This window comes from Talpa occidentalis, unplaced genomic scaffold (assembly GCF_014898055.3).
Source record: "Talpa occidentalis isolate TD23 unplaced genomic scaffold, MPIMG_talOcc4v2.1 talOcc4.11, whole genome shotgun sequence".
In the NCBI taxonomy this organism is placed as follows: Eukaryota; Metazoa; Chordata; class Mammalia; order Eulipotyphla; family Talpidae; genus Talpa; species Talpa occidentalis.
In genome coordinates this window covers 68,140,358-68,155,680 of record NW_023601104.1, presented here as the reverse complement: position 1 = coordinate 68,155,680, position 15,323 = coordinate 68,140,358, and the positions used below count along the sequence as shown (strand labels likewise).

Below are 15,323 nucleotides of genomic sequence, written 5' to 3'. Positions count from 1 at the left end.
GTAGAGGGTCCAGGGGGTAGAGGGTCCAGGGGGTAGAGGGTCCAGGGGGTAGAGGGTCCAGGGGGTAGAGGGTCCAGGGGGTAGAGGGTCCAGGGGGTAGAGGGTCCAGGGGGTAGAGGGTCCAGGGGGTAGAGGGTCCAGGGGGTAGAGGGTCCAGGGGGTAGAGGGTCCAGGGGGTAGAGGGTCCAGGGGGTAGAGGGTCCAGGGGGTAGAGGGTCCAGGGGGTAGAGGGTCCAGGGGGTAGAGGGTCCAGGGGGTAGAGGGTCCAGGGGGTAGAGGGTCCAGGGGGTAGAGGGTCCAGGGGTAGAGGGTCCAGGGGTAGAGGGTCCAGGGGGTAGAGGGTCCAGGGGGTAGAGGGTCCAGGGGGTAGAGGGTCCAGGGGGTAGAGGGTCCAGGGGGTAGAGGGTCCAGGGGGTAGAGGGTCCAGGGGGTAGAGGGTCCAGGGGGTAGAGGGTCCAGGGGGTAGAGGGTCCAGGGGGTAGAGGGTCCAGGGGGTAGAGGGTCCAGGGGGTAGAGGGTCCAGGGGGTAGAGGGTCCAGGGGGTAGAGGGTCCAGGGGGTAGAGGGTCCAGGGGGTAGAGGGTCCAGGGGGTAGAGGGTCCGTCTTTTTCTAATAGATGAAAATACTGTGTTGGTGAAAATAAATAGGTAACAAAACAACATATTCCACATTTGCCATCAGACCCCACAAATATTTGTCCTTATAATACATTATAACTGAAAGGTATACACAACTATGCCAATGCTAAGGATTTCAGGTTATATGCTCGGTTTTTCTTAATAGAAATGGAAACCACACATCTCTAGGTACACAAGAACATGATTTTCCCCTAAAGAAAACTGAATTGTTGCAGAGGTGAGTGCTTCCTAACAGGCCTCTAGTATAACAATGCTTTCTAATTGTGTAGTGTATTATACTATGTAATTTCAGACTTAGAGAAATGTCTGAAATTCCTGTTATTTTTATTAACAGTTAAAACATAGTCTGTTGAGTCCAATAAGAAAACATTGAGAAATGCTCTTATTTCCATGTATGACAGAAGCTTACTTATATACTTCATTTCTCTATTTACTAGAACACCTCTGAGGTGGGTTTTCTTTTTTTTTTTTTTTTGGCATTTTATATTCAGTGTCCATTGGCTCCTTCTGAGAGTATCCGTGAAGGTTCAGTAAATTTTGCAGTGAACAAGTAAAAAAGTGCTGGTGTGGGTACCAAAGCCAAAAGTGGTAAATCTTGCTCGAGTTTATCCACTCTGGTAATGGAGATTATTCCATAGGCATGGAGCAGCCAGTGGCTAAAGAGAACAATAAGTCTCTTCTTTCTGACCAGAAGATCATAGCAGTTCTATACCATTTTAGGAAAGAAAGAAAAGATAAACATAGATTATTGTAATGAATCAGAGTATTTGTTACATTTTAATTTAAAGTAGTCTGTTTTCACACAGAATTACAACCTCAGAATCACAGCTAAAAAGAACCTAATATTCACTTATTTTGGCCACTATACAGCTAAGCCAGGTTTCCTCCAGTCACCGGAGCAGTCAGCAGCAGCTGAGTCTATAGGAAGTACAGACACCCACTTCCTTAATCCATTATTACTGGAGCCTCGATAATTACAAGGAAGCAGAAGTCACAGGTGATTACTGAATTCCCTTTAATCTGTTCTCCAATACGCAGAAATTGAAAAGTACCAAATTATAAGTAGTAGCTAAATGTGTAATAAACAACCAAGTGTAATTTGCAATAGGTTAACTACCCACTACCTCTTGTTAAATGCCTCATCAATTCAATTAGAGCTAGACTGTCTCTTCCTGATTCAGGTCACCATTCTGATTCATGTGTAGCATCCTAACTGACATACAGAACATTTTACATGGGAGAAATTCACAAGAGCAGAGCAACAAGTAATTTGAAGTTTTTTTATGTATCCAGAGTAGTTATCGGTAATTTAAAAAACCATTTTATTCAATTTCACCCAACTCTTTCTTCAAAACTGAAAATAATAGCAAAATCCAATTTCCTCATCTTCTTTAAAGTATGTTACATTGTTGATAAATGATTACACAGAAAATGGAGATAGTACAAAAATTAAAACATTTGAAAAAATACTGTAAAAATAGTCTGGGTTTTTCTCTACTAAAGGTCATTAGGATTTTTGTCCTCTCACTCTTTCACTAATATAATAGAAAAGGACCATTTAATAGTAAGCACTCCAAAGTAGTTTAGAACTTACTTTCTTTGGGTTGAACTTTTTATGTTAAAAATGTTAAGAAAGCACTTAACTGTCCTGAGCAGTAAAAGGCAATGCATAAACACTAGATTAGCAAACAGGAGAAAAAAAAAATCCTAGGACACTTTACACTTTTTTTTGGAATTCTTTCTAACACTGGCCTTCCACTGAAGTACTAAAATGTTAGAGGCACAGAAAGAGTATTTCAACCCCCACAGTATTATAAACCAGCATTACCTTAATAAAGTTTTTTTAAAGTATATTTCAAAACAAACAAATCACAACTAGTATGACTTAATGTTATTTCTAAATCACTGAAATAGTCTAGATATTAGAGGGCAAAGTAAGTATCTACAATCCCAAAAATAAAATCGGGGACAAAATATAGATGGATGTGGAACACAAATAAAATTACAAAGGACAGTGTTGACACTGTAAAAGTACAAGCTTAATTCTCTCAAAATAGTGTTAGTCTCAATATTTTAATAATTACTTCCTATGTGGGTAAAAAATGTAAGACGACTTTTCTCCAACACGCTGGACAGTTGAGCCCAACTAATTCATTAATTTCCTAAGAAAATAGTCCTGTATCTAACCTTTCATAAATTTAATGAGCTAAAAGCTAAGTGACTTCATTTAGCCACGGGTTACTAAAACAATCACTAGTACCATATTATAACACTACTATTCAATTCTCAAAATTATTATAAAAAATCTTTAACAAAGGAAAAAATATTTCCTACCTCTATTTCAGAAGCCGACATGTACACAGCCAGAGTAACCAAAGACAATACTAATATAATGTAGGGGAAGGCATAATCTGAAAAGCAAACATTGGTGTTATATTGAAAATTACACAAGTTTTCTGAATGAAACAAAAAAATTCAAACAGTAGAATGTCCCACAGTCAAAAACTTTCTCAGTCAGTTCTATGAGAGACTTTAGTTCTAATACCTTAAGGAAGGGCTGGCAAATTTTTCTGTAAAGGGCCAGATAGTCAATTGCTTAAAGGCTTTGTGGCCCATACAGTCTCTGCCTCAGTCACGCAACTCCACAAATGAAGTGAGAATACTAGGCAAACACATAAATGAAATGAGCACATCTATGTTCCAATAAAACTTAAGGGACAATAAAAAGTGAATTTTAGGGGCCTCCCCGGTGGCGCAGCGGTTGAGCGCTGGGTTGCGAAGCTGCCCGCGGCCTCTGCAGCGCTGGTTCGATCCACACCTGCTCCCCGGCCACCGGAGGAGGGTCCCACATGGCGCGCAGACCTCTCCTGCCGCCCGCTGCTCCCCTCAGCAGTGTACTTCGGTCCCTCTGCCTGCTCTGCTCCCCGCTCTGGCTCTGGTGAATTCTCTCACCCTCCTGCGCTTCTGACTGTACCCAGTGCTTGTATGAATAAATAAATAAAATAAATCTTTTTATAAATAAATAGTGAATTTTATATAATTTTCATATGTCAAAAAACACTATTTTCTGATTTTCCCCCAACCATGTGAAAATGTGAACCCATACTTGAACCAGCTTTAATAGACCCCCTGCTTATGACATTCATTGAATATAAAGAATTAACCTTTTTCCTGCAGCTAGAATATTAACCATATACTAAACTTGGGAGAAATTAGAAAAACACTCAAATTTTCTGTATTTTCTGATCCAAATGGGGAAGTTCATTTAAGAAAAGTAATCAGCTTTAATTATAATTTAGGAAAGTTCATACATCATAGGATAAATGGATCATTCAGTGCTCTTAATTACTGGAAATATCTACTTCAAAGAGTATAGTAATGTTTTTTTTTTTTTTTCAAATTCTTATAGATATAGTAGTTCCTTTCTTTTTTTTTTTAAGATTTATTTATTTATTATACAAGCACTGGGTACAGTCAGAAGCACAGGAGGGTGAGAGAATTCACCAGAGTCAGAGCGGAGAGCAGAGCAGGCAGATTGACGAAGTACACTATTGAGGGGAGCAGCAGGCGGCAGGAGAAGTCTGTGCACCATGTGGGACCCTCGCCCGGCGTCCGGGGATCAAACCGGAACTGCAGCGGCTGCAGGCAGCTTCGCAGCCCAGTGCTCAACCGCTGCGCCACTGGGGAGGCCTAAGTATTACAATATTTTAAACAAAAACTTTTTCTTACAGAAAACCCACACCTTTCTCTTAAAATGTTTTACATTCACACAAAATATAAAACTGAGAATATCTCAGACTTCCATACTCCCTTGCTATGAACTCAGTGCTTGTGTTCTCCCATAACTTCATGTTAAAATCATAACCTCCAATGTGATGATATCTGGAGGTGATTAGGTCATGAGGACAAGGTCCACATGAATAGCAGCAAGATCCTAGCAAGCTCTCTCACCTTCTGCTCTGGGAATACCACCTATGAACTAAGCAGGCCCTTGCTAGGCTCCAAATCTGCTGGTGTCTTGTAAACCACCCAGTCTATGGTACTGTTACAGCAGACTGAACTAAGACACCTCTACAAATCAAGAATTTTATTTTTCAGTATCATTAAAGTGTGTTGATATGATGCCCTCTGTGATTAATTTCAGCAGACTGCATAATCTGACATTTCGTGAGGATGAGTAACAACTAATAACTCCTTGATCCTCTATGAATGTGTTCTGAGTGGAGTTATTAACAAAATGATCTAAAGACATTAAGGGTAGAAAGGCATTTTCCGGGCCTCCCTGGTGGCACAAGAGGTTAAGCACAGCACTATGTAGCTCTCAGCAGCCCTCTCCTGTCTCGCCCACTGCTCCTCTCAGCAGTGTATTTCAGTTAGTCTGCCTGTTCTGTTCCCCACCCTGCCTCTGGTGAATCCTCTCCCCCCACACCTTGCACTTCTGGCTTGTATCCCAGTTCTTGTATGCATAAATAAATAAATGTTTAGAGGGGGAAAAAAAGGCATTTTTCAATAAAGGCAGCTACAATATAAGAGGCAGTGCTGTCTGGAAGTCTTCTAGGGATCTTCCAAGTCCTTCCTGGCTTTTCAGTTTTTTTCCCTTTCCTCCATTTTATAACCAAGACGACTGCATATAATAACACTACCTACAGTCCAGACATAAGGATTTTTGAAAGCTGACAATTCTTAATCTTTCCAGCCTAGACAGCCCTCCCTAGTTCTGGACTAGCATAAATACCTGTACTCTTGGATATTCCGTGAATACCTAAAACTGAACTGACCAACTTGTCTGCTGTTTCTAATATTCAGTGGAATCAATCCCGTTAGTAAGTCAGTGAGTTACTTTATCATCTTATTCCTATTGCTTAATCCCTGAAATTTAATTAGTTACCTAGCTTATTAATTAGCTACCTACATCTTCAAGATAGTCCATTTCCAGAGCTTCTCTGCTTTGGGCAGTTAGGCTTGCTTTATTACTATAATAATCTCATAATTGCTGCTCCAGGTTCTCCTCTTCCAGGCCAATCCATCTACTACACTGCTACCAAGTTATGTTCCTAAAACATAAAGCTGATTATGTCACTCTTCTGCCTCAGATCCCTTTCAGTATAGGTCTCTTGCTCCCTAGAGCAAGAACAGCAATGTCAAGCGCTTATAAAAACCAGCCAGGCAAGTAAAAAACTGGTCGACCAAATCCAAGAAAACAGGGGAATGACAGGAGATAGAAAAACTAGATTTTCAAGTACCTTGCAAGACAAATGAAGCAATACACCTAAGATTAAACCAGAACATAAGGAAATAACATACTAGTCTCCAATTACCTTTCCCTTGGCCTTACCCTCAACTTTGCCCTTACATTGAACCAAAGTCATTATCAAGCTACATTACTTGCATGGTGTTGCTGAATTTTGACAGTCTCTTTAGGCCAGAAGGCTTGCCCTTTGCAGCCTGGCAGGCTCCATTTAAAAGATGGTACAAATATCTTTGCATTGTTCAATGGCCCATATTCAAACAAACACCATACATACTATGTTCTCTCAACTATTTATAGCTTATTATATGTGTCTTAACGTCTTTTTAATTCTTTTGTCTTGCAGTTCAACCTAAATGGTTACTGATTAATGGATATATTAAAGAGTATATTGAGGGTTTTTTTAAAAACTGTACCCAAAAAGTTTTCATAAAGGAACTTGGAAATTTAAGGCCTAACTTAATGGGAAACAGTACACATTATCATGAAAAATTTCTATATACTATATGCAAAAACTAGTTTTTGTTTTAAAATTTATGTTTAGGCTTTTAAAATCTTCCTATTTAGATTAAAAGCTGCAAATACAAGGTAGTCTATAAATAGAAATCAGTTCTCATTAGCTTCCACTGATTTCTTGAGAATTCCATTTCATTCCAAGAAAGCTGTAATTCATAAAAATAAGACTAGGGCCTCCCTGGTGGCCTAGGGATTAAGTCTCAGAGCTATTACCACTATGGCCTGAGTTTGATCCCTGGCTAGGAAGCTAACCCACAAATGGTGCGGCAGACCTCTCCTGTCTCACCTGCTGTGCCCCTTAGCAGTGTGTTTCAGTAAATCTGTCTGTTTTGCTCCCCACTTAGTCTCTGGTGAATCCTCTCACCCTCCCTCGCCCCACACACACATCTTTGGCTAACACCCCAGTTCTTCTATGCAAAAAGAAAAGAAAAGAAAAGAAAAAAAAAGACTTTTAGTTAATATATATATACAAGGGCTTACTTTCAAGGATTGAAAAACTATTTATTTATTTTAAAGATTTATTTATTTTTTTATACAAGCACTGGGTATAGTCAGAAGCACGGGAGAGAATTCACCAGGGTCAGAGCGGGGAGCACAGCAGGCAGACTGACGAAGTACACTGCTGAGGGGAGCAGCGGGCAGCAGGAGAGGTCTGCGCGCCATGTGGGACCCTCACCCGGTGGCCGGGGATCGAACCGGCTCTGCAGAGGCTGCGGGCAACTTCGCAACCCAGCACTCACCGCTGCACCACCAGGGAGGCCCTGGAAAACTATTTTAAAAAGTTCTAAAATTATACTAAAAAAAAAAAAAATCACAAGTAATATTAACTGTATTTACCCACTTTATCCCATAAACTTACATAAAAGGCCTCCACCAACTGCTTGAAGTATGGTTAAAATTGGGAAGAAGTAAAGTGCAGCATAAACACTTTTAAATCGATCAGACTTCCCTAACCCACAGGCAATCTTCTTTACCAGAAGAGGTCGGAGCAGCATCATTAATACCAAGCAGAATGCATAATAGATAAATACAATGGTGTACCTATAAGAAATTAGAACATAAAAAATGTGCTTTAAAATAACTATCATCGATCATCTTTAAATCAAAGGTACTAAAAGATCTAAAAAGTATATTAGGTTTATTGAGTACTCAGACTAGTAGAGGGTTGGTCAAGACTCTCACACACTAACAGGAAGGACATGCTGGTTCTTTTCCAGGAGGAAGTTTGGAAATGGGTATCAAAATTCCTAAAAATGTTCATGCCCTTTGATCAGCAAGTTTAGTTGCTGAAATTTATCAAAGCAAACCAATCTGGGATACACAATAAACTTTATGCACAAGGACTATGGTGATCACATAATAAAACAGAAGTCTAAACAAACACTTACAGTGGGTAGACAGCTTCATGAGTACAGTGCACTGTGGTGATGTAATCTGGACTTGGGTTGTAAAGCATTGTGTACCAATCAGAAAGCATCAGTACGCGACATGAATGGATATAGAGAACACCAACTGGAACACTCACAAGTAAGGTGATAATAGCTGCCATACTGCATTCAAATAATGCTGTGATGTGCTGGAAAAGTGCACTGGAACTAGCAAAACAAAGGAAGCATAATTACCACAGATTTCAATAAATGGCTTTAAATAAAACCTGTATGCTTCAAGGTACAAATTCTAAAAAGGAATTTTACTGAAACTAAAAAAATCTTCTAAACTGGCAAAAGTCAAATAGATATGAAGACAGAGAAGACTTCAACCTAGTTTACTAGAAAAGGACACTCATCCCAAGTAACACTGGCACTTCTGCCAGGTAGTTTCAGAGATAACTGGTCTGCCTTTAGGTTCTCAGTTTCCTTCTGTGGTCCTTTTATCTCTCCCTGACACAACAGACCGTGACAATAGTTCTGGATAGTTCATGCATTCTTCTACCTCTTCAGTGGTACTGGTTTCAGTGTGACCTTTCCAATTCCCCATAAACTTTACAGTTACTTTGCCAAGTACCACAATATAAATCCACCACAGATTAGTTACTTTGGTGTTAGTTACCCCACACTATTTATGATGCTAGAAATGGAATACAGGAAGGTAAATGAGTATGTATACTGATCTCACAGTCACCCTCTTTACTAAGCTCTTTTATTATTTCTAATGTCTAGTCTTCAAAGTTTCTGGGTTCTTAAGCAATGTTTCAGTCATCTATCACTGCACAGCAAACTATACCAAAACTTAGCAGCTTGACTATTTCTATTTTGTGGTTTGATGGGGCTCCTCTACTGAGTCTGTCCTGCACCCTAGTTGTTGATTTGGGAGGCACTTATCCAGGCACTGCAGTATTCAACAGGACTAAGGCACTCAGCTGTGAGCACAACGTGAGACTATTGACCGGAGCACCATGTGGCTTCTGTGTTGTCTTTGGTGTTCCACAGTTTAATTGTAATGAGTGTAAGTGGCAATCTCTTTTAATTTATTCTGCTTGGAATGTGTTTTACTTTGCAAAAGAACAATCTGGTACATCTGTTTATCGTACTTCTGTAAAACCTGAAGCCAGCATTTCTTTAAATACTGGCTCTCCTTCACTTTGTCTATTTTTTCCCCAGAGACTCTGGTTAAATACTTTGGGCAAAGAGCTAACAAAATATTTCCCTGTATGTGAGAATGTAACCTTTGGTTAACTCTCTAGTTCTGCTCCTCTGGAAGCCTGACAAAGGTAGAATGTCAACTTTATTGCTAGCTAACATTGCTTGTGATACAAATAATCCCTTAATTGGTAAATTGCAGGTAGACTGGCAGGAATTATAAATTAACTGTAAATACCTGATGGGAAAGCCATGGATTGGCTTTTCTTTCAGTGATTCTTGTAACTGGCCTGTCCCTTGCAGGAACCTGGAAGCGATTCCCACGCGGTAGAACCTGATTCCTTTTGTATAAGACTTTGGCCTGGATGACTCCCACACTTACTCAGTGTGGATCTCATGTCCTTGTGCCTGAGCTGATGTGCTTCAATAGCTACTGCTGACAAGGAAAGTTTTATGCTGCCCTGCTGGCAAGCTGTGTTCCTGAGTAGACTGGTGCTTAGGCTATAGAGCCTGAACATTTCATTGAATCTGGGGAGGACTCCCTGTAGATATTACAGAAACATATTGCAACTTCTCATGCCATGTTTCCTGTCTCACAACATATTTCATATTTCCCATCTTCTTTTCTCTCAGTGTTCCACTGTTATTTCTTTACATTTTTTTTTCTACTCATGAATTCTGTTTTCAGTTGTTTATCTGATGCCTTTTTTTTTATTTTAGCAAGTATGAATTTTCACTTCTAGGAAGTTCCTTTTTTCCTGATCACATCTGTTACTCATTCCTATTAATCTCTTACTGAGTGGAGATCTTGTGAGTGCATCCTTTATATCTTTAAAATTTATATAAGTAGCAGTTATGTATTCTACAACTGAACACCCATTATCTTTGGTCCTTTAGGAACATATATACACTGTTGTATAATTATTGTTTTTATCAACTCTCAGTCATCATGCTTATTTTTATTTGGTAATCAAGGATTATGAGCTCTTTAATAGATCATAATGTGCAAGTGTCTTGTGAGTCAACTTGAGAATAGGAAAGCTTTTCATCGATGAGAATTTGCTTCTTTCACCAACACTCATCAACCACCATTTCCCTGGTCTTCCACAGCAATCTGAGGTAGTGTTCAGCGCTGGGTGCCCAAGATTCAGAATCCAGACTGCAACGCTGCTACTAGCAACTAATCTCCAAGCAACTCTCCATCCCTAATGCCTGCTTTGTTACTCAGGCCTAGAGTGAAGGTGGAGTTGTTTGTTTTCTGAAAGAGAAGAAATCTAGATCTCCACTACCTCCAGAGAAAGTAGCAATATCTTAATTAGTGTGTCTTTTTCAGCAATATCTTAACATCTTTTTCAGATGTTGTTTCCTACAGGAGGATGACTTAGAAGGACAAATTAGTCCATGTTGTTTGAAGCAGAACTCCTGTATCATTTTATACAGATGGAAACACTGAATACATAAACATACATTCATATTATGTAATCTGATCTTTTGCCTCCTTTTAGAATTTGTATTTTGTAGATACAAAATGCCAACCTCATCATTTCTTGCCATTACTTTATTAAAACATATGTCACCTATCAGGTAAACTGCCTCTTCAGATACAGCTGAGGTTATCACCACGTTTTATGAATATTCCCTCAGACTCTCGCAGCCCTCACTCTCTCTATAGCCTAGCCTCATTTAATCCCTATTACCTCAGCCCTCATTTGTTGATTATACTATGCAATTTTCTGTCTTATACTTCTGCACATCTTATTCCTGATGTTTGACACTTTTTTAATTCTATCAAAAACTACTCATTTTTCAAAGTCCAACTTAGTTTTTTCTTCTGTGAGAAGGTAAAATTACTTTCTTCATGCCGTATTAAAACTGTGTAAGTTTCTATTTTTATTTGGTAATCATGGATTATTATGAGGTCCTTGCCTCATGCCTCTACTATAGAACCTTACACATAGTGTGAGGATTTGTCTATCTCATCCATCAGACTGTAAGCAGCCATATTTCAGTTCTCTCTGAATTACAGCACCTGGCACACTGCAAATATCCCTAAAGATGACTAAGTAAATATATTGAAAAGCTATCAATTACATAAAAGTAAATTACATGCAAAGTAAAGCCTCTGACCATATTGCACAAAACTATGCAATTTCTATCTGTTTCTGACCTGGCTTTAAAGAAAAACAAATTTAACAATAAGCTCTAGGGAAAGCAAGGGAACGAAATGAAATGAAAGTGAAATGAAAGTCATGACTAATATTAGTCTACCCCATACAATACTGGGTGATATCATGCCGAGGGAGACAGCATTGATTCTGTATATGTATCTGTATATATACAGAGTTGGGTCTGCATATACATCTATCAGTAGGTGTAAGTTAAGCTAAAATCTGAAGGACAAACAGCAGCTAGGTAAAAAGTTCCACTCAGAGAAGAGAGGATTTAAGGTAGAGAAAAGAGTTTAGTGAAAGGACCTGACGCAAGAAATATTCTGAGTTAAAGAGGCCCTGTGAGACAGTATGATGACTGCATGTATAAAGGTAGAATGTGGCTCCTTGTTTCCCAAAGAATAAAGTTCACATCCTTACGAAGGACCGTCATATTCTGGCCTCAGTCTACCTTTCCCGCACTCCTTTTGTTACCTTTCATTTATATGCAATCCATACCTGGACCACCCAGACTACTTCCATTCCCACTCAACAGACAACTCTCACCTGCATGCTGTTCTCTTTTGCCTAAAATTTTTTTTGTTTAAAAAGTCTCTTGGATCCCAACCAGCACAACTGATCTGTTTCATTCTTTGTAATCCCCGAGCACTGTGTTTATAACACTTCTATACACGTAATGTTTATATACGTTTAAGACTGACTTATATTGTAATTAGTTGTGTATACATTTGTCATCTCTGCAAGATTATGACTATAAACCACATTGGTTATTTTTTTATGTCCTACCCTGAAGCATGCGCTACCATTAAGTTTTCTTGTCACACTCAAAATAAAAAGCAAAAATAAATTAACTACTTTTAACACAATAGAAGAAGTATACTTGTTGATAAGTTCTTCTCAAAGATAATTACGTCACCAACAGTCCAGCGAGACCGTTGGACAGTCCAGTCATAGAAAATGCTAACCTCTTTTTCCCCGAGTACCATTCAATGAAGAACCAATGTAAAACAAGAGGAAGCATAGCCATAAATCCGAGATAGAGCCAATCATAAAGTTCTGGATACTGTGTGCAAGGCTGACAATATTTCTGTGCATTTGTTCTCTGTCCTCTTGGACACACCTAAATATAAAATAAACAGTATTTCTATTGCTTATGTACACACATTATTTGAGAACATTAACACCTCCCAATTACTCTATAAGACACCAGTTCAAATGTCTGTGTTTTTTTTTTTTTTTTTTTTTATAGAGGCATGCTTTATTTATTTGTTTGCTGGTTTGTTTGTTTGTTTTGTTTATACATGCACTGGGTACAGTCAGAAGTGCGGGAGGGAGGGTGAGAGAATTCACCAGAGCCAGAGCGGGGAGCAGAGCAGGCAGAAGGACCGAAGTACACTGCTGAGGGGAGCAGCGGGCGGCAGGCAGGAGAGGTCTGCGCGCCATGTGGGACCCTCCTCCGGTGGCCGGGGAGCAGCCGGGGATTGAACTGGCGCCAGAGACTACAGGCAGCTTCGCAACCCAGTGCTCAACCGCTGCGCCACCGGGGAGGCCCTCAAATGTCTGTTTACAGGTGCATCTTTTAGAAATAAAAAAGAAAACCTAAGTAAAACAAAAAGAAACCTACAACAAATTTTTCTATAACTGAATAATGCTCTTAAAGAATTCCTTTTACTAAACTACTGAAATAATTAACATTAAATGAAACCTACTTATTAACACTGCATAAAAATAACTGCAGAGAAATGTTCAGGAGTTATAATGTCAATTTACTTGGATGTCCAAGTCATTGTAATATAGCAATAAAAACTAATTATGAAATTGTAAAATGTTTTTAAAAAATAACAATCAAAAAAAGAATTACAATCAATACAACAAACAGTTTATTAATGCCTCCTTATTTTTTATAAATTAATGACATTGAGGAAAAAAGTATTACACATGTGAAACAATCTCAAAAGCAAAAAGATTTTGCAAATGAAATAACAAACATAAAGACTTACCCCACACTTTCCATATATTTCAGTTGAGCCATTTTTAGATAACAGGGTCTTCCCACAATAAAGTCCAAGGCATGCTGGCTGAATATCTACCGCTTTTTAAAAACAAATGTCAGTATAGTCACATCTTTTAAGGTAATAAGAAATGCAACAGCTGAAGCACTAGCATAAACATTTTAACACAGTTCAATGAAAAAAAGTTACATATTAGACAAAAGGCTTGATGCCTTTATTTTAAATTTTAAGTTTCTCCTTTTATACTGTGACAGCGCAGATTTACACTGGACTCTTGTTAATATGCTTCCTATGATTAAGATCCTCAACCAGCAGAGCGGAACTAGCCCCAGAACTCAGCCTATCCTGGTAGACACCAAAGGCTCTGGCTAGTCACTCTTGATATGGTAACCTCAACCTCTGAATTTCCATTTTCTAAAATTAGAAGACTAATAGAGAATGGCCACCTTTTATTTTGCCCAATCAGGACAGTACGTGAATACACGCACACAATCTATTATCACTTACAATCTATTACCACTTTCATTTGTAACAGAATATATTATAATGCCAGAAAAGCAGAAAGGACATAATTTTTAAAGGGGCAGTTTTTAACTTTAAATAAGTTCACCCCTATGAAAAGCTTGCCACATTTCATGAAGCTGTCACCGCTGTGACCAGTAATTAGGGAACGCTCTCTTAGAATCAACCCCCTAATCTCAAAGCTTGGGGAAAATTAAATGCAGCTGTTCTTTACCATGACTGCCTTTAACTTCATCAACAAAACAAGTCATTAAAGGAGCTTTTTTTGTTTTGTTTTGTTTTCAGTGGCATCTAGTTGATCGATTCATTCAAAAAACATACTGAAGCTAAGCTTTGGAAACAGCCCAAATGCCCAAAAATAGATGAATGGATCAAGAAGATGTGGTACATATATACCATGGAATATTACTCAGCATTCAAAAAAGATAAACACATGCAATTTGCAGCAACATGGATGGCGCTGGAAGGGATCATGCACAGCGAAATAAGCCAAAAAGAAAAAGAAAAATACCGGATGGTCTCACTCATAGCAGGAATCTAGAAAACTTAAATAAGGGACCAGGAAAATGAATAACTATAAGAAAGTGAAAATCAAAATCAACAAAAACTATGAACCAGAGACACTTTTTGGGGGGTGGGGGCTGGGAGGGGAGGGATTGGGGTCAGAATGGGGGGGTTTGCAATTGTATGGGGGAATATAAAAATAAAATTTATTATTTAAAAAAAAAAAAACAAAAAAAACATACTGAGCATTGGATTCCACTGGTTAGGAACCGCTATAGGGCAATCATTTCCCAAATTCTTCATGATTCACAATCTAGATCGCCTGGCCCACAATGCCCTTTCACTTTTCAGTGAGCAGATATTTTTTATTTCTTTCCCTTTGTGCTGCTGGGGAAAGAAATAGCCCAGTCTCAAATATGCTCCCTCTACCTGATTTCTGGCCTATTTGTAAATCCATGGGCGTCTTTCCTTAATGTGGCGCTCACTTAAACCAGCTGTATTCACAGTGTACTACCTCAGTAAGTGAAAAAGAATTGTTTCAGATTTTTCTGAGAAGGCAGAAGTTAAAAGAATTGAGAGCTACCCCACGGGCTCTGCATCCAGCAGAGGCTTAATAAGAACACAGGCGAATGCAAGTGAAGTTTCTCAAAACCCAAGGCCTGAAAACCACTGTGGGGAACGGAAGGCAAAAGCCAAGTAACCCTAACAACAGCCTGACCCCCAGTCACTCTCCCTCTCACCGCCTCCGGTGCCCGCGAGCCCCGGTCGCAAGCGCGCTCTGGGGCGGGGCCTCGCCCGCCCGCGGGCCCCGCACCCCGGGAGGCCGGCGCCCCCGACCGCAGGTGGGCCGCGACGAGCCCCCGCGTCCCGACCGGCTTTCCGCGCTTCCCAACGCGCACGTCCAGCAAAGCCGCGGAGGCGACATCTGGAAGACGACAAAGGCCTCCCCGTTCCCGGGGCGCACGAGCGCGCCCCCCGCAGGGCGTCCGGAGCCGGGACCCCCGCCGCGCCCCGCCCGACGGTAAGCGGGGCAGGGCCCAGGACGCGGCGCTAGCCGCAGGGCCGAGCCCGGAGCCCGCAGCGTGGGGCGGAGGCGGAGGCAGGGACCGAGACCAGCGCCGCCCGGGGTCCCGGCG

At 40.1% G+C, this 15,323-nt stretch overlaps 1 protein-coding gene across 6 annotated transcripts in view; it reads right to left on the bottom strand.

Moving 5' to 3' along the window:
• Window positions 1–654: 654 nt before the first annotated feature.
• LOC119239144 (JNK1/MAPK8-associated membrane protein-like) overlaps window positions 655–15,323 on the bottom strand; it is a 29,570-nt gene continuing 14,901 nt past the window's right edge. For 3 of the 6 annotated variants that reach the window (XM_037503445.2, XM_037503444.2, XM_037503446.2), the window contains 6 exons: window positions 13,150–13,241; window positions 12,115–12,269; window positions 7,791–7,997; window positions 7,262–7,443; window positions 2,973–3,049; window positions 655–1,344 (listed from right to left, as the gene is read on the bottom strand). In XM_037503445.2, coding sequence (XP_037359342.1) covers window positions 1,126–1,344; window positions 2,973–3,049; window positions 7,262–7,443; window positions 7,791–7,997; window positions 12,115–12,269; window positions 13,150–13,241 — 932 coding nt within the window. In that variant the 3' untranslated portion in view covers window positions 655–1,125. Of the gene's footprint in view, window positions 1,345–2,972; window positions 3,050–3,210; window positions 3,301–5,673; window positions 5,693–6,936; window positions 7,172–7,261; window positions 7,444–7,790; window positions 7,998–12,114; window positions 12,270–13,149; window positions 13,242–15,323 lie in introns of those variants that run through there. The other 3 variants (XM_054690782.1, XM_054690783.1, XM_054690781.1) reach the window with 3 other exon arrangements.